Source organism: Anopheles bellator, chromosome 2 (genome assembly GCF_943735745.2).
Source record: "Anopheles bellator chromosome 2, idAnoBellAS_SP24_06.2, whole genome shotgun sequence".
NCBI lineage: Eukaryota > Metazoa > Arthropoda > Insecta > Diptera > Culicidae > Anopheles > Anopheles bellator.
The window spans coordinates 24,387,629-24,407,313 of NC_071286.1; the positions used below are offsets into that span (position 1 = coordinate 24,387,629).

General features: G+C 51.2%; 1 protein-coding gene across 1 annotated transcript in view; it reads right to left on the bottom strand.

Annotated features, from left to right (window-relative positions):
- LOC131208516 (uncharacterized) overlaps positions 1-19,685 on the bottom strand; it is a 57,510-nt gene that overhangs the window by 23,635 nt on the left and 14,190 nt on the right. The window contains exons 3-8 of the mRNA XM_058201294.1: positions 14,415-14,981; positions 13,113-13,652; positions 4,889-5,414; positions 4,678-4,795; positions 4,465-4,616; positions 4,189-4,380 (exon numbers count right to left, since the gene is read on the bottom strand). Coding sequence (XP_058057277.1) covers positions 4,189-4,380; positions 4,465-4,616; positions 4,678-4,795; positions 4,889-5,414; positions 13,113-13,652; positions 14,415-14,981 — 2,095 coding nt within the window. The remainder of the gene's footprint in view (positions 1-4,188; positions 4,381-4,464; positions 4,617-4,677; positions 4,796-4,888; positions 5,415-13,112; positions 13,653-14,414; positions 14,982-19,685) is intronic.

Genomic DNA, 19,685 nt, shown 5'->3' on the forward strand with positions numbered 1-19,685 from the left:
CAGGTCCCTCTCAGCGTCGTGTCAACAGCCTGCCTGCCTGCGGGGGGGCAGTGACGGGGTTTCGTGCGCTGACAGAGCGTCCGCGCGCGCTCCTTTCAACACAATTGCACACCATCATCCATCTGAGCGCGCAGCCAGAAGTGCGGCAAATGGTGCTCCAAACACCGAAAGGACGAAAAACGCATCCTGCACCGAACAGACCCAGGGCAGGGCCCGAGATGGGGCTTTGTCTGGCGTTCATTTGCAACTACTTGGCAGCGTCGTCGGGGGGTTGAAGCAGCGAAGCACCGTGACAGTCGTCGGGGCCGTGGGGCTGCCCGGGACCAGTTGAAACCGAATGTTTATTGCCGCAAGCCGTGTCCTGCACACATACGCGTGCGGAAGAGCTGGTGAATTGGAGAGCGGTCGTGTCACGTGGGATTTAAATTAATAAGAACACTTCGTGACGGGCGCACTCAGAGGGAACGTTTGGTGAAGTGGTGACTGGGCTGAGTGGAGCCCGTTTTTATCAGCGTGACGCCATCGGATGGAACTGCCCGTGCTCGACTTGGAACTTTTAATCCCGCGGGAGGCAGCGGCCGACGGCCAGATAACGACATCGGCTGCATCCTGCTGCTCCGGGTGTTTCGGTGGTTGGATTTAATGCGCCGCGGGTTGATTATTGCTCGAACGATCCAGAGTAGTCGGCCTCTCGGGCCGTGGCTCACAAGTGCCACAAAACCTTCAACTAAGACCCCGATTTGCTGGCGACTATTCGCAGCGCCCTTTTCTGGCTACCAAAGGCACTCCACAGTACGAACATTCTTTGCGGAACTTTACACCATTTTTTGTTGCCATCTTGATTCGCTACTTTGTTTTAACCGGCTGCTGGTACTGCAACAATGTAAAAATGCATTGACACCACACACGGGAGAATAGTTACATCGTCCTCTTGGCAGTGGCTCGTGGGGAAAAAAGGTAACTCCTAGAAAGATTCATCGTGGTTTTGTGGTGATGGTCTCTTGGCACCAGTTCAAGGATGGAAGGGCCAACAAGAAACGCGTGCGCCAAAGTTCCTGTTGTTGGCGCTTCGTGGGCTTTTGTTGCTACAACTTGTTACAACTTGTTACAACGTCCCAGAGCAAACACGGTTCCAGTACGCTTGTTGCAAAGTTCCCCGGATGGAACACAGAGCGCTATTAATCCGTGGTTGGTTCGAAAAGTATCGGTAATTTTGAGTTTCCTCATTTTCGACTTTCGACTGAATTCGACCAAAAACAGCATCGCATTAACATTGCTCAGGAGCTGTTGGTCTCTGTGCGCGACGACCCAAATTTGCTTCAGAAGGGCCTCGACTGGTGACGAATAATCGGTTTAAGGTTATGACGTGGAAAGCAAAGCTGACTCATTCCAATACAGGGTGGTCAAACATGCGTGCATTTTTTTCATTCGGTTGTAGAAAAAACGGGTGAATATTTTTCGATGTTTGAACTTTTATTTGAAAGGTTAATTCATTACATTTATGCATAAAATTTTGTTTTGGTATTTTGGTTGTGGAAAATTGGGAAATACGAAAAATTTATTTCCAAAGTGGTCAGTCGTCAACTCATTCGTCAAAAGCATACCCGCATTGAAGCTCATTTCCCCTTCGGTGGCTAATTTTTAATAGTCAATATTGTGGTTCGAAAAACCCACACATCGTGCAAGAGAAGCCAATGCACCCACAACGTGTGACTGATTGGTGCGCATTTTGGCTGATTGGTTCTTCGGCGAAATTGAAACTGAGAACTTGGATTGCATTTGGTTTCAACAAGACTACGTTACGTGCCATACAGCGACAAACACAATCGATATTTATGTTAGTACTCAAAAGTAGATCGATCAAATGAGCTACTGCCAAGCCAATCATGGTGAACATTTGACCAACATTGTTTTCCATAAAAAATGCCATGAATTAACCTTTAACCTCGATCGAATGTGAAGGTTTTGCTTACAGTTTTCTTCATTTGCAGAGGCGTGAGTTGGCATCATGAGTTTTTGCCACAGGGTAGAACAATCAATAAAGAATACTAGCTGTAAGTTATTCGCCAAGCAATCCGCATTGTTTCTTGTGCGTTAATTTTTGGCCAACAACAACACATTAATATTGCCACAGCCACTGTATTTCGCCGGATCTGACCACCAGGGATTTTTTTATGGACGGCGCTACGCTACAATTAGGGAGATAAAAACGGCATCGAACGATGAAGCTGAGCAACACAAAATTACGGATACATTTTGAACGTACCACGTAAATGCATCGATCGCAAACGTATGATGGTGACATAATAACTTGTTTTCGAATCAAACGATTTAAAAAGGGCGTTCAGGCGCTTTGACCCAAGGCAACAGTTGAGTTGTAATTGCAATAGGGCGAGATCGGTCCACCAACTGCACGGGGTTGCATGCCGCGGTGGAGCCGGGGTACCAAATGAGGTCCTAACATGCGACCAAACTTTGAGGGCACACTGCATTGCGCTACCACCCCGCTTGCCCGGGGGGAAAACACGAGCTTAATGACGCCGCTGACGAGTTACCAGGAACTTCGCGGAAGTGACCTTCCAACTGGAGTGTCGTGTGTGAGTATCCTTCCAAGCCACCAAGCGACAAGTTTGCCAAACGGTGCTTATCAGGTGTTGGAGCGCGTGCCCGTGCCGTCCGTGGTCCGTGAACGACTATGAAGGCGCCAATGGGGTTCCTTAAATGAAGCCATTCCCGGGCCCGGGTTGATGAAGGTGCTACCGCAACGGCAAACTAAGCACGACATTTTGAACCTGGGCCGTCCTCAAGGAAGGCCGTCGAGCGAAAGGCGTGATCGCATTTCCAAGGCTGCTTCCGGCGCTCGAGAGGACGTTTCATTAAAATTAATAGTTAATATTCGCGGCACCATATCGCAGGCCGCGCGCCGTCGTTGGCGTATTTATCTCGTGGGTGCTGAAATCGTTTTATGCCAAGCATCATAATCTCGGAAGCTATTTACTTTAGTGCCACCCAAACCCGCGACCGAAGCCGCTTGGGCCAGGGAAAACCGTGTCGATAAAGTTGAGTCCCGGAGCGGCACCATTCCGGACACTGACGACGGGTTGGGGTATCCGCATAACTTACTGACCTGGATATTGATTTATTGCATAACGCTTCCGGCACCGACGCGTAACAAGCTCCTGTGGGCAGGTTCAGGGTCACACCCGGACCCGGAGCTCGCTCGCTCCGACGCTCCGAGGAGCATTACTTCGCCCACGACTTGGATCGGGGTTTTATCGGGCTCCCGGGGCCGCCTCAATGTCAAACACATTGCAAACGAAGCTGGGGAAAGTACGTGTGAATCTGAATAATCCTCCCCACCCCAGACAGGACTCTTGGCATTGCCCGAGTTCTTGTTGTTGTGTCGTGCAGTAAAAAGACAAACAGCAACGACCGGGAACTCAAAGCGAAACCGTCCCACCAGAGCCCCGAAGAATGTTTTAAGTGAAGTTCCCATACCACCGGTCTGACAATTTGTTCTATCGACACTGCATATTTGCCCACGTAGTCCGGGGACCGGGTCTCGGGAAGGTTATCACAATTCTGACAATGGGGCGGACGTCTTCAGTGTTCGGCGTTGCCAAAATTTGGCCACGGCAGAAAAAAATACCACAGAGCGCCAGGGCGCCCGGGCAAGGAATTCAGTCACGAGGTCGAACGCTGCCGCGGTGGAATGCCTTTTGCCACGGGATCCTTGAAATTCTTGCGCATAATGTCGACGACATGTTTCCGCTCTGCCTTTCTCGGGATTAGGGACCTCCGCACCCGGTCCGAGAGAGTGTCCTGGACTTATGGGTCTCTGAGTGAGTCTGAGGGGGGAGGGGGAGGGGGGGGGGCGGGCTGTGTCTGTTCCTGGAGCCGGGCTACGTGTATGACTTTGAAGACACGGCCCACAACGAGGGTCGAGCGCTTTTGCTACAATTTTCATCGCACACAGAGCTAAAACACAGAGTACAGCTAGATGGGGAAGCTAAGTCTGCTTTCAAGGAACTACGGTTTGGTGAGCTACACATGAAGTAGGCAGAAAGGTGAACGGCAGACTCAGATAGGGAGACAGAGAGAGAGAGAGAAGAGCGGGGAAGAGAGAGAGCAGTCGAGTGGGAAGGAGGAAGCGTAGAGGGCGGAAGACATCGCAACGGGCAGGCTTACCTGTGTCGGCCTCGTCGTCCAGGTCCTGACCGAGGTCGGTGTGGGTTTCGCTGATCCGTGCCAGGTCCTCGGATGTGTGCGGTATGAGCGGGTTGCTCGACGGCCGCGGGGCCGGGTCGAGCGGGATCGGGGCGTCGTCGGCATCGCGCAGCGTCGACACTACCGCCTGGTGGAACTCCAACAGGTCATCCCCTGCAGATCCGTCCGAAAAAGGGAGCGCCATTAGGACCGATACGGAACAGGACCCTGGTGCCTGGGGTCCTGGCCGACACTTACCGACGAGTCGCTGCACGAACGATGCGGGCACCAGACCCCGTCTGCCGTCCAGCAGCTCCGCGTCGAAGTAGCCTCCCTGGGGTTCCCCGTTGCCCCAGACCAGCAGGTAATCGCCGGCGCACAGCGCCAACTCACCTTCCGACCCTTCCACACTGCGCAAGAAGAAGACCAGTCAGGAAGGAGACTCCGTGGCCTCGCTGGCACCGTACTTACTCTGGCGGATCGTACGAGAACCGTGCAATGAACACGCAGCATCTGCCCTTGCCCGGGATGTCCAGCATGTCGACCTGCGGCTCGCCGGTACCGTTCAGGGTTAACCCGTGGGACCGCGCTGCCGGTGTGTGAGAGAGAGAGAGAGAGAGCGCGAGCGATGTGGTTAGTCCGGGTTCCGAGGACTCAGGGTCTGAGGGTCCGGGGCGCTTACCGTCTAGCTCCATGCCGATGAGCGACCGGTTCTGGGTGTGCATGAAGGCCGGGTTGACCCCGTCGATGCCGCTATAGCTATCTAGGCCCCAGTTGGCGGGCGGGATGGGCGAGCAGGGGGTGCCGCCGCGCTGGCCGTACCGCGCCAGCAGGTCGAGCTCGTCGAGCGGCTTCATGTTGAGCTTGGAGCTGAGGCCGCCGGTGCCGCCCCCGAGCAGCGGGTTGGTGTAGGTCGAGTAGGACGCGCTCGTGTTGTAGTTGGCCAGGTTTGTGCCGAGCGTGCTGGTGAGCGGGTGGCTGATCGAGGTGAGGTTCAGGCCGGTGCCGAGCCCGGACAGGCCCGACACGCCCCCGGAGACGCCACCGGACGGGCCGAGCACGCTCGCCAGCCCGCCGGTCGTCGCCGAGTGCGTCGGGAAGGTGTAGGACGAGGCGACCGGGGCCACGCTCAGCCCGAGGGTGTAGCTGGCCGAGCCCGACGGTATCGAATGGGTGTTGTGTAGCGACAGGACGGGCATGGTCGAGCTCTACCCCACACGACGGGAGAAGACGACAGAAAGGACGAGAAAATTTAGCAAACAAACCAAAGTGTTTTGGTCACCGCCACCTCCCGCCACTTCGCTGGTCGGGAATGTCGGTGACACACAACATGTGCGGGCGTGTGTGTGGGGTGGGAAGGGGGTGTCACTCCTGAGCACTTGGCAGGGCCCCCTTTCTCGGGCTCGGGGGGGGGGGCTGGCCTGCTAGATGATTGAATGGGTTGTGCGATGGCGGAGTGAAGAGTGGAGTGCGAGGGACACGGGGAGGGCGGGCCCCACACCGCGGACAATATTGGCCCGGCCCGTATTCAAATGAGCAACGGCGCCGGGCGCCGTGGTTCGGAAAATCCGTCATGAATATGGAAATGTGTGCGCCCGGTTTGACGTGGAACGAAAATAAACTACAGCCCTGGCAGGCCGGGGTAGTGGGAAGCGGGCGCGGTGCGGTGTGGAGTCCGGAATTCGGGGACCCAGGCCGGACCAACCGGCACACAGCAGACAGGCGGATGGTTGGCTGGAGTGGCGACGATGGCGACAGTCTCTGACGATCACCAAACCGAGCCTAACCAGGCGCCTCCATTCGGCACTCAATGAGTGCTCGTACCGTACGGGTGAGTTCCCTGGGAGTGTGGAGCGTTTTCCTCGCAGTCTCGCAGTCCTATGGCAAGCGACAGCCAGCTTTGATCCGTCCCTCTGACACCTCTTTCGGATTAGGTGTCGTCTAAAAACTCAAGTCATAACTCATCGATCCCATCTCAGGCAGGCCAGAGATGGACGGTCGCTACCAAGTAACGTTCCCAATACTCTAACACTCGGATTGATGGGTTACTTTAAACTAGTTATCTAAATTTTATCTCACGAACGTATATTTAATTGTTTTTTTCCAGTGATGTTACTGGCTTCAAAATGTTTGTTTTTAGCTCAATACACGCTACAAAATTGAACAATAACGGTTGCAATACGATTAACAAATGGAAATGCAATAGAAAATTCTTCATCGACACCTTAAAAGGTTCACGGGCGTAAATGTCACTGCCTAAAATTGTACCGTTCGAGCAGTTTTTCCGAGCACCATTGAGATAACCGTACATGAATGGTATTTGAACAAACATAATCCTTGTGTGGTCGTGAACTATCAGCGTAAACCATTGAGACTATCGGTAGTCTCGGAAGTCTTAGCAGCATCAGGTGGGGTTGCGAATGCGTTTAGAGAAAAAAATCGATAATCGAATCTTGTTCAATTGTACATTAATTTGAATGTCAGTTTAAATTTTGGGCACATAAAAGTTGGAGCGATGCCATAGCTCTGACGATGATCTGCCGAGTTAATCGATGCGATAGCTTCCACGACTTTATTTAATTGACGATCATTGGTTAGACATTTTCAAGGATGTTGGATATCTTTAGACTTGTTCGAGTTGTTTCAGTTTGCCGTTTTTATTTAAGATTGGCTCCTAGCCATTGTCCTTGATGTTATACGCTCTCAATTTTAACCGCAAGACGATGGAACACTGCATAGCACGCGTCTACTTTAATTCTTGACTCAGTGTCACTCAGTTTCCTTTTTTTAATCCAAATCATCAGATCGTAATTGAAATGTCTCGCACAGTGAAGTGAAGGAGTAGAGTTGATTTTCAAACATAAATGCTAGTCTAAACATCCTTGACTCCGATCAGTAGTTTAACGCATCAATATACAGTTCTCTTCAAATGGTGCGTATCACACGCGCGGTTAAAGTGTCTCGCACGCTTCGCAGCTTCGTCGGGCTCATTAGGGTGTGCTTCGGCACCGTGCGAGAGAAAACATTCGGTGAACAAATATTTAATTCAACGTCTCCACCGTAGCAGGTAGCTTGCCGGTGACGAAAGCCACAAGCGTACGACGGGCGCAAGTTAACGACTTCCATCAGCACCACCGCCGGCCGGCGGGCCGAGTGCGATTGGCGCTACGAACCGTTTATCAGACGGAACCACTCGAGCTCAGGCACACAGTGGGTCACCTGCGCACCGCAACCACGCGAAGGCTTTCCGGTGGATTACATCGTGTACACACAGGAGCGGGTGCGCGCGCGCGCGAGGACACTCTCTTGCGGGGCAAGGATGAAAAGGAATTCGAATCGAGCCGCAGCTCGTTTGTATCACGAGCTAAATGGCCAGAAGCGTTGATTCTTAATTAAACGTTGCTCACGGGACCGGGACCTGAAGTCAGCAGGTGGCACACGCAAAGGAGGGCAACGAAACACCGTTCGGACACGTGGCAGGACACGGAGCAGAAAAGGGATGAAGAGCAAAAAAAGGATCCCTTTCCGCGATGACAACACTTGTGCGCTGTTCTGCTCCGAGCAACGTCCGCGAGGCACTGCGCCAGCCAGTCAAGGCAGCCTTGGTTACGCCTCTGTTACGCCTTTCTCTTCCCGCTCGCCCTCTCCTCCTGGACCGTCGTTTTATGAATCCACACAGACACGAACGAACGGGGTTTTGGGCCGCGTCCTTGCTCTCTCTCTCGAGCGTTAAACGCACCCCGACAAAATCGGACACAACCGACACGACGTCGGCTGTGCGGTGCGTCATGCGGAATTCGGAAGTTTTTTGGACGTTTTCTGCTTCTTCTCCGCGAGTCCTTTGCCAATTTATCGAGACGAGCGTCGCCGTCGTGTTTCGAATGATTTCATCGGCCCTACAGAGGCCGCTCAAACAGGGACGAAGCCTATCACGCCGAAAGCTGTGAAGTCGTGAATGGAAACCAACAAGAAAAACCAATTGGTTTCAGCCGTGCCGCAGAAAGACGCATCAGGCAAATGGCCACTCGAGAAGGCAGTGCGTCCAGCGAGCGAACGAGCCGAGGTCTCGTCCCACTAATTTCGGGTGCCAGATTCAACCTGGACGTGGGATCACATCGGGCTCGAGGATCACATCATGTTTTGCGGCGGTCCAACGAAATAAAATTATCGACTGTTTGATGTCTCAAATCGAGCGGAAGCTACCGGTGGAGGTTCCGAGATTTTTTGGCAGGTTTTAAACGGGGGAGCCGATAATAAAACGAGGGTTTTTATGTGTGGCTTTGGCCTAATTTTAGTGCCTCAAGGGCGCCCTGTGGTGCTTTGAAGATGAATTGCGCCATTAAGGGCGCAGGGTTTACGCGCAATGTATCAATTACCCAAAATTAATTACGAGGCCTTAAAGCAGCCAGTTTTGTTTGGTTATTAGACAAACCGTTTAACAGGTGGGTCAATAAGTGTAAAAGATGGTGTGCTAAAGATTTGGAACGCTATTTGGAGATGAAAAGTAAAATGAAACAAAAAAGGGTTTGGTAAATAGTTCTTTTAATTAGCGAGATCATCAATGCAAAATGCAGCGCCATCGACTACTTACTACCATAGTTTGAAAATTCTCCTGATTCAAATGCATCCAAATGTATGCAAATCGGATGACAGATTTAAAAGTTACGCCCGTTTATGTTTGAGTAGGTTTAGCTTGAATTAGCTTGGTTTGAGTGTAACAGCCGCTTGAATCGTTGGAATGTCGTTAAAAAATTATCCTTTAATGGCCAATAGCGAATTGTTTGAGCTTAGAGGAATAGGAAATGGTCACATACTGACAAATCTTGTGAATGCCCTTTTTGGCGCTTTTAATTATATCTTTTGCATGTTTAACAGAAGTGCCCTTTAGGGTCATTTGTTAATGCATGTGGAACAAAGCGAGCGAAAGCTTTTCTTTTCCTCAAATCTTTACATAAAATGTTTCCAAAAATATTTTTACTCTTCAGTAAACATCCTTAGGCCATCGTTACGGTGAAAGTTACATTCATAGCAATGATTTCACGAACTTTTTCGACCGATTCTGAGAGATTCCGATCTTGTTGACGTTGATCTCTTCACGATTCTCTCCCGATTTAATATTGGCTCTTTATTCCTTTGTTTACTTTTTTACTTTTTCAGCCGATTTGTATCCGAAACAGTATTTAATCATAGGAGCGTTTGAAGGAAAAACAATTTTTAGAAGAAAATTCGAACTTATTGACCCCTGTACTGGGTCGTAATGGCTAAACCCATCAAGGATTTAATTTTTGTTACGGTCTGCTTTTAATTAATGGCAGGCTGTCAAAAGTCAACATTTCAGTGTCTCCACCACCTTCAGCCTTGTCGTTAGTGTTAAAACAACATCTTAAGTATGTACCAGAAAACCTTTACCCCTTTTTCGTACGTGTTGGCCGGTCCCCGGGCGAGTTTCACTCGAATGTGTCGAATGTTAACCATACACGGCTTCGGTTGGCTTGCGGTGGCCGTGATTCCCCAAGCCATACCGATCACGCAGCCCGAAAGGCCGAATGGTGGAGCTGCTGATGCCAATTCCGAGAGCAATATCGAGCAGATTGCCGCCCGCCGGTTACGTGATCGAACATTCCCTGGCGCACATCGGTGGCCCGGGACCGAACGGCCAGCCCGAAAACAATAAATGCCAAATTTATGGAATTACACACATTTGCTGTATGGCTTTCCAAGCATCGTGTGGACTCGGAGCTCGGGTTGCCCGGGCTGGCCAGTGCACGATAACATGTGCATTATTTGGTGAACTCCGGCACCGAATGGGGACTCCGAATGGTCTCGGCGTCGTCCTCGGGGGCGCCTCCCGAGTGGTGTCGAGTGTTCGATTTGTTTTATCATTTTTCTTCGAAAACCCATCTCAACTGCGGTGTCGGACATGGATGGATATCCGTTGCGATATGAATGCGCCCCGCGTCTCGATGGAACCTCCAAAACGACCGCCCACAGCTGTCGGTCAGACCGGCTTCCCCGAAACGGTTGAAGCTCTCCCCGAGGATCGCTTCGAAAGTCGAGAGTTCCCTTCACCCGCTGGACACCGCCGCTGAACGTCGCATCCTGTTTTCGCAGGCGAGCAAAGTAACTCCGACAGCGGACGGACGTGTGGGCGCCGGGCAGGCAGATGATGTTTTTGGAAACTTCGGATCGCCCAGGCTCTTGTGGGCCGTAGCGAGCTCGATCACAGGACCGTCGCAGGATGTGGAAAAATAAATAAATCAAGACCTCACCAAGGTTGCAACACGTCGGGCACCGGCAACAAACAACACTTTTATCGTCCGCCCGGCACAACGCTGCTGGCGCCAACGGCTATCGGGAGGCTGGGGTGCTGTGTGTCGTAAAACTGGGTGCATCCTGCAGTGGCATCATGGTTTGCGCGACACACGAGTGCATCGTGGGCTCCGAGTGCAGCAGATAACGTTGAACTATATGATTTACTATTCGGACTGGTGGCACCGAAGATGCCACGGCGTTACATCACTTTGTTTCCTATCGATCTATATCAATTTTGGTTGCTGTCGGTGCTGCTTCGTCTTACACTTGGTAGAGTCATACTACCCTTCCATGTGGGTAAGGTTTGACGTTTGACCCTTCTTTTATTGCTTAAATTACTCCTAAGCACTCTTGTTGATGAGTGTGAAGATAACTGTTAACTGCTAATTCGAACTAAGCAAAAATATTGATCACGTGTATTGAAATCTTCCATTCATAATAGCAAACCGTTTTACACAGGCTTTACTACCAAACTACACAGGGTATTTGCGTGGATATGATCATTGACGCATTGGCCGCATTTTTTTTGAAGACAATTCAGGTGCTACCGTAACCGTCAATGGGGAGCTGATAGACACTTTCTGGTTCCAATGAGACCACATGTACCACAGTTGCTCAATGAACAATCAATTTATTCCCGAGGACGACTCATATTGAAAAATGGCAATTTTAACTGGTCACCGAAATCCGATTAGACGCCACCAGACTGTTTATTTGTGAGTGTTATTTCCTTGGCCCCTAGTCTACAAATTAACCCCAAAACAATAATTGTTTACAGTGCTTTAGCACCGTATTCAATTTTTTCCTACTTTTTGGAATGGCCTTTCCAATTTACGGGAATTGGAATGGGAATTTACTTTCTTTATTCTCGATTGCGATGGCGATGTTTCTGTCGCTTTTAAACATCGCCCGGCGCTCCCGGGGCGATGTTTCTGTGGCTGTCAAACGTCATAAGCAAAGCGTTATGCGTTACGCGTTTGTTTATGACAATAGTTGTTTGATGTATTTTTTATAAAACAAATATTTCCACTAATAAATACGGCCCAGTTGTTTGGTCTAAGAAGGAAAAACAAATTTTCCCATTTCTAATGGTCCACCCTGTGTCTGTGCCTATTATTGTGTTATTTGTTCGACCGCAGAAAAGTACCTCATTTTGGTGAAAACTTGAGGAAAAGCTTCATTTTTTTATCATTTCCGATGCCAACAAAGAATCTAAAGCCGGAACTACCCGGTTGATTATCCCGGTTTGCTTTCTTCCGGCGGCCGACCCGACCTCCAGCCGTTTCGACAGCTGCCTGGTTGGCTGGCTTGAACGTTAGCGTCAAGATGGTAGTGATTTACATGTTTACGCAACTGGCCAGCTGCCGGGGAGCTCCGAAAGGGCAACGGAATCACCGCAAAAGGGTCGCAACCGAAAAGGGTCGATCGATCGGTGGTTTCAATTCCGCCACGAGGTGGCTCCCAGGGATGGGGCCCGGTGCGGAAAAGGGAAGTGGCCCCTAATTGAGACGAATGGGGAAAGTGAGTTAAAAATTCATAGTTCCAACTTTCCTCGTTCACAGCCGCCGCTTGGACTGCCTCGCTACCGAGGGCAGAGAAGGAATACGTTTTTTCGTTCCAAGCCCCGACATCGAACCCAGCGACCCCTAGGCCCGCGCGGCATAATCAATTTCATTAGATCTGTGAACGGTAATTGAAGTCAGTCGGTCGGCGGCCAGTCGGTGGTGGTTTCCGCGAACCTGGGCACCGCGGGAGCGTAAATGAAATTTTCCAAACTCCGCAACACAAAAATAGATGGAGCGTCCGGTGCGCGCGCCGAGACCACATCGAATGGGGCCCGTCGGTGTCGACTGGGCAGCAAAACAAGCAGCTGCTTCATTTTGACGTTAACCTAACTTGCCGCTCGTGAAGCCAATTTCAATAAACGAATTTAATATAATTCTAAAAGATACCCACGGAGACGCGACGCGGACGGCCAGTGCCGGTCCCACGGGGCAAATGGTGAGACCAAAGCCCATCCTTCAGCGAGCGCTTGGATGATTGGAGCTAGGACCTCCGATAGTGCGCGAGAGAGTGAACCAGAGAGAGAGATGGACTGGGATGGTTAACCGATCGTTCCTACTACGGACAAACTACGGGTACGGTTGTTCTGGGTGGTTCTTGGGGGTTCCATGATTAACTACGGTGCATGCAGCCAAACGAATACAGTTGGGGCCGGGACACTAGAGATGGACGGAGGAAGGATACGCTAATCTACTCGCTTGCGCCGGGGAACAACATACTTTGCAGCGTAAGGGGAAAGGAAACTTCCAACGGCCAAAACGGTGGCTTACTGTCTACCGTGCCCCGAGGTCCCCGTGGGGTTTGGTGGAATGGATTGGCCAATCGGGGTGTTACGGTGTGTGTACGTATGTTATGTATAATGGGGGTGTGCTTCTCCTAAGGACACTACTCTCGTTCTTCCGGCACCGGTTAACTGGCATGGAGGCGCCTGGTTGGCCGTAAACCGGATGGAGACGCCTGGTGGCTCCTGCAGTGTGTGGTTGGACGGGATAGGACGGGGTGAGATGGGGCGAGATAATCGTGAGGCACACCTGGCAGAGGGGTGGCATAGTGGTGCTCAGTGGGTTCGCGCGGCTTGGCAGTGGTGAAACGTTGGCGTTGGTCGAGTAGGGATGGTGATGGTTCGCGGAGGCCGAGCTGCTGCCGACGCCGCCGCCGCCGACGCCGCTGCTGCCGCCAGTGGACGACGTCAGGGCACTGTACTGGCCGTCGGTGAGTGCGTGGCTCGAGGCGCTCGAGGTGACGCCGAGCGACCCGACGCCGCCCGTAATCGAGCTGATGCCGGCCGCCATGGCCGCCGCGCTGATGGCCGCCCGCCCGTCACTGCCGATCGTGCCGGCCCCGGTCAGCCCGGACAGGCCGCCGAGCATGGCGGAGGTGGTGATCTGCGACGCGAGGCTGGTCGCCTGGTGCAGGTGCGGCTGGTGGTGCGTGTGGTGCGAGCTGAGCCCGAGCCCGACGCTCGACACGCTCGGCAGCCCCGAGCTGGCCCGACCGACCGGCCCGAGGGCCGACGACATGATCGGCCCGGTTGTGCGCGGATGCTCGAGCTCCGCCAGTATGCGATTGTCCTAAAACGAGCGAGCAGGACAGGAGATCGGTTGGTATCAGTCGGTCCGTCCGGGTCCGCCGGCGCCCCGACCTCCGGTAGTGGCTCCGGTGCCACGCGACGAACCGAAAACCGGTGGCGTAAATTGTCGAAGAACGTGAACGTGATAAAGAAGGCAAGCAAAAAAGGGTAGGTTGAAAACTGACGATTTTAAATATATAAAAGTTGAACAACAAAAACCTCCCCGGGGGTCCTATTCTACGATCGCTAGTCTATGATTACGGGGGACCAATAAGTATCGCTGAGCCCGAGCTTGAAAAGCTGAAAAAAACACACAGAAGGGCCTCCGTTACCTAACCTTCGGCACCAAACTTCGGAATTAAACTACAAAATCTAGTGAAAGAACGATCAAAACACGGATCGGATCGACACGAGGCTATTTTGTCTATACTCTATGCTCTAGGGCCACTGAATCCTGGTGCATCTCTGAACCGAGCCGACAAAAAACAAAAAAATGAACGGAAATAAATCAATTCTTGAAAAACTCGTGCCCCACCGGAACTCGGGCGGTTGTTTGTGGTACAGCTTAACGGAAGCGTTAAATTCGATTCGAAAACAGGGGGCCACGAACAAAACGCGCGCCGAGAATACACAGGAAACAAGGAAAACGAACGAAAAACGAGTTCAATCGAAACGGTATGGCACGAATGCAGTTGGTAGTGGTGATAGTAGTAGTAGTGGTGGTAGTAGTAGTAGTAGTAGGTCTCTAGTTTAACACACATACATTAGCAATGGATAAACGTGCCTGTTCGATCTTTGCCATTATTCTATCAATCTCGCTGCCCTGCTGGTGTCCTCCGGTGGGCGTGGGCGCCCAGGTGACGGTGCTGCCGCCACCGCCGCCGCCGGTGCCGGTGTTGCTGGTTCCGCTGCCGCTGCTCAGCCCGAGGCTGGTGCTGAGCCCGCCGAGGGCGCCCCCGGAAGCGGTGCTCATGCCGGCCCCATAGCCCGTGGCCGCTAGTGACCGCTCGAGGGTGCTGCTGTTGCTGTGGCCGTAGCCGGTGCTGCTGCCGTAGGCGACGCTACTGCCACCGCCGACACCACCACCACCACCACCACCGGTGGCCGTGATGGTGGACGAGTGGTTGGTGTTGATGGAGCTGCCAACACCCAGGCTGCCGCCGACGCCACCGCCGCTGCCACCGCCGGTCGTTGCCCCGAGCGAGCTGAGCATGGCGCTCGTGGACGTGCTGCCCGGGACGGTGGTGGTCGTGGCCCGGCCCGGTCGGGACTTGAGGGCGGCCGACAGCTCCAGCTGCAGCTCCTCGCACCGCACCGTCTCGAGGGCGGCCTGCGTGAGCGGTTGGGGTTCGGGTGGGTCGGTTTTCAAAGTGAGGCCAGGGGGGCAAGGATTCATTCGGGCGGCCAGCCGGTCGGTCGTTCGGTTTTGGGGCGGTTTGAGGGGCCGAAAAAATAGGAAACAATCATGGAGTTGATTTTTTGCTTCTCTCGGTCGCCTTCTCTCGGGGTGTTGTTGGTTTTCGGCCAGGCTCGACCACCGTGGAAGAGAGGTGTGTATGTGTGTGTTTGTGTACGGTCGGTGGGGAAAAAAGAAGGGTGTGCGGGCAGTGTGTTGTTTGTGTGGCATCGGGCTGGCTGTTCCAACACTCTCTGCTAGTCGCTACCGTACTGGAGCCCCTCTATTGGACAGTTACTGTTGCCGTTGTTTCATACTTTGACTAGATTAAAAAGCTTCACCGGTTTCGCTGGCCTGTGCTTGTGTGTGCGGGTGTGTGTGTGGGCTTGTTGGGAGTTGGGAGGATTTATCTTCCGGTTTTTGTTTACCCGCCGCGTAGGCCTTTGCCATTTTACGGTTTTACGAGGGCTACACGTTGTGGGGCCCCCCCCTTTAGGGGCCGTGGGATGATGTGAGCTGTTTCTGTTTTGTTTTGGTGACTGTAGTAGTTGAACACACTAAACACTGGGTGGCGCATATTGGCGAAGAAAAACAAACAAATAGCAACTACGAAACAGCGAGAGCGAGATGCATGAACAAGGCATCAGACGTGGATCACAGGGGGCAAGAAAGGACGATCGAGCAAGTACGCCACTGCCTAGGGTTGCGAGTATTAGTGGGTAAACAGAAGCGGGCACAACATTACCATTACCGAACCGAAAAAGGATATTTAGAATAGTAGAAAGGAGTGGAGCGAGAAAGCCACGACTAATCGGCGATGAACCGTTGGGGACCAAGAAATGGCAAACAGTCGCGTAGCTTAGCGGTAGAGTGACACAACAGTGAAACAAACATTTAATCGCAAAAACTCATACACACTCAACGTCACTACAAACGAAAGCAAATGGGTAGCATAACGAACAGAGCCGAAGCGCACGGACTAAATAGAGAAAGTTCTACTAGAAAAGCTTTGCAGACGATCGGATGATAGGATGATGGCAACGTTTGGTAACGTTTCAGATGGAGCGATAGTACTCTAGTCTCTAGCACCGGCTGATGCCGGGTAATGTTGTATACGGTACGAGGTGTGTTCAAGAAGTATCGCAACGTTTGAATTTCCGTGGGCTACGTATATCAGATTTTTAAACTTTTGGTGGCGTTTGGTTGCTACACATGTCAGTGACTTACGGTGAAAAGTTCGGCCATTTTAAGTAGTCATTCAATTTTTGACAGATGTTTTGCTTGGACGTGTTTTGGCTTATCGTCGATTTTTGTCTACTTCAAAAATAATTGACCACGAAGCGGTAATTTGAGTTTTGGAAACAGGAAAAACAGGAAATATTCACACTTCACTTCACAAGTCAGATCTGGATAACGCGGTAGGTTTGGCATCATTAGTGTGATATTTGGGCCAAAAATTCAAGCAGAAACCACGATGTGTTAGCAGGAGTGCAACAGCCAATTTTGGGTTTCCCACAAATCCGAGCGTTTGTGTCGGATTGCTTCGGGCAAATTGCGTATAACTTACAGGAAGTATTTTTTATTGACTGTTCTATCCTTTGGCAACAACTCATGATACACCACGACCTTGCAAACGAAGCAAACTGTAAGCAAAACGGTTCACTTTCTCCCAAACTTGGCTTTTCGACGTGCACGTCTTCTAGGCCCTCCGAATTTTTTTGGAACCACCGATAAGCGGTGCTTTTGGTCTTTAAAGCTGCATCATAAGTAACAGTCAACATTTATATTACGACCGATCTCATAATTTCGTTTCTCACACAAAATTTGATAAAGATTCTTTGCCATCCATTTTTTGGTATAGAGAAAAATCGACGATGAGCCAAATCTTGTCCAAGCGAAGCAGCTGTCAAAAATTGACTGATTAGTCAAAATAGTCGTACTTTTCACCATAAGTAACTGACATATGTAGCAACCAAACGCCACCAAAAAATCGGATGTACGTTGCCCGCGGAAATTCAAATGTCACGATACTTTTTGAACACACCTCCTATTCTACTATGCCGACCATTTCAAGTTAATCGACATTTTCCGAGCCTGATGTGTAGCATGTAATTTCTTTACATTATTTTTGCAACGAAGCACCCCAACTGTACGAGGAATCGTTACGATCAACATTTGATTCGTTTACATTCAACCAACGACGAGAGCAGTGGAGTCAATTCTTGCCGACAGAACCGACGCTATCGGCATTACGGACAAGTTTCTTGGCAGAACTTTCATTTTACCAGTTTAGTGGGCAGCCAGTGGGCAAAAACCATACGAAAAGTGCTCCAATCGGAATGGGGCTGAGTCCGATGCCGTTAAACACATCCCATTTCGAAGGATACTTTATGTCATTAGTTTGCTGCAAGGGTGCGAAGAGATGGTGTCTCTCTCGGGTCGGTCGGACAGCAGTTTTGGCGATGGCTACCGGGTTTGGTTTCTTTTTTATTGTCACTGTCTCATTAGACCCAACATCGACGAGGTACAGCGCTGATGGAGTTCGCGGGATGCCTGGACGTGGCGTGCGGTCACCATCCAAGCCCTGAAATTCCCCATTACTATGTTCGTTCGTTGGGCGGTTGCTTGTAATAAGTTGGCCTTGGACAGCTGAGGAGGTTTCCTGCGGGAAAACCGATGCTTCATGGCGTGATTTACAATGTATCAAAGAACCCCTTGCGGGTAATGACTCAATGGTAGTCCGGTTTTGATCAAGATGTTATGTACCAGTGAGCCTTTTCGTGAACTTATTTCGTGAAGTGGTTTTAGAAAGTACCATTCACAAAAAGATAACTGTCAAAACGAACGTCATTTCGATCAAGTTTCACCACCAGTCAACGATTGTTTCTCAGTTGTCTTCAAGCAATGATTTCAAACCAATTTCATGGGCTGCTTTGTCTATACTTTGAGAGACGGCTAAAAGCAGAGACAGGCCTCAGGGCTTGACAAGTGTGAAATTGACACTTTGGTCAGCCGAGAAAACTTGTTGGCAAGGACACGAATGTTACGTTCATCACGCAGGTCGCCCAACTACTGAATGTTACATCTGTACGTTATGAATGACCATTCACTGATAGAAACCACAGAGAAGCTGTTCAGTAATAATGTTGGAATCAACGATTTTATATACAGTGTGTAGTTTATTGCTTGATGTTTAAGTTTTCTTGGACAACTTCCAGCACTCGGATGGGTCTTAATAAAATACATAAACATCTGCTAGGTGCGGGCGAACTGCGAATAGTGAAAAATGTCTACCTCACCCAGAAAGCCCAAATTCCGCACATGATTTTATTTACAGTTCCACCGGAAGAATGCGCTACGGTTTTATTTTGCGCACACTTGAAAAGCGCTGCCGGGAAGAACTGCCGGAAACTGTAGTCGCCCATAGCAAGGGCTCAGCGGGCCAACATATCGGCCTTTTTTTTTCTTCTTCAAATAATTCAGTTATTCAGAGTTCGGGAAAAGCGACTACAATGCATGCTGTGCACGGAGGCCCAACTTTTGTCCCGTCTGCCGCTGACGCAATGGAGGGCGCCAACCGGTACCGAACGTGAGCGGGATGCTACCGACGGCCCGGGCCCGACACCGTGTCTCGCCCGACGCCGGGCAACATATTTAATCCGCTTTCGGCGAATCATGAGATCATGAAAAAGGGGCCACTGTCGTCGCCTGTACTGCCGATAAACGAAATGCCGTCAAGGCATTCTTTTGGATCAGGGCCGGGCCGGGCCGGGACACCCGTTATCGGTGGGCCGGAGGCCGCAAGTGAGAAATATTATATTTTCACAACTCCACTGGGCACTGGGTGGCCACCGATGGAGAAAAACCCACATTTTCGATGGGAACCGAAAAATATGTTTATGGAAATTATGGGCGACACACGGACAGGCTCGTCAGACCCGCCCGACCGCGGCAGCAATGCTGGCCCACAATGGATTCGCCAACAAAATTATGGCCCGGACACTTCGGCACCGAAGCCGAAAGATGCCAAAACGGTGCCAAGATGTTTGATTAAAAATATCTACGTTTTTATTGTGTTCGTAAAGTGGGCCGCCACTGGGTGAATTTAGTCGGTCTGCGGGGTGCCTGAAGCGTAGCGCAATTTGTAATTCTTTCAGCGCAGCCTTTCTCACGTCAACCACTTTCATTGGGGTCAAGACGTGCGCCAATTAAAGACCCAGTTGCGGTCGCCGACTCAAGCGTGACGTAATCCCCAAGCATCTTAAAACCGAAGCAACGGATCGTTGATTTAAAAACTGCTCGGCACGGTGGCCCCATTTCACAGGGAGCCGCGGCGCGAATAATGGAGCAGGACACAACTCGCTCACCTGACACTCGCTGGTGGTGATTGTCATCGTCAACGGCCGTTTTCACGCTCCGCTGATCCGCCCTGCTGACGAGAGAGCGCGAAAGCGGAGCAAATGGTGGCTCTGGCCGCGGCTGTGGTAACCGATGCAAAAGATATACCATTTATCCTTCGCCACCACCACCACCACCATCAGCGGCAGAGTCCTTAAGAGAAAGGAACCCAACCACACACAGAGGTTTGTCTGCAATTTATCACTTTTAATTGCATAACAAGCTGCTGATCAACCGGGC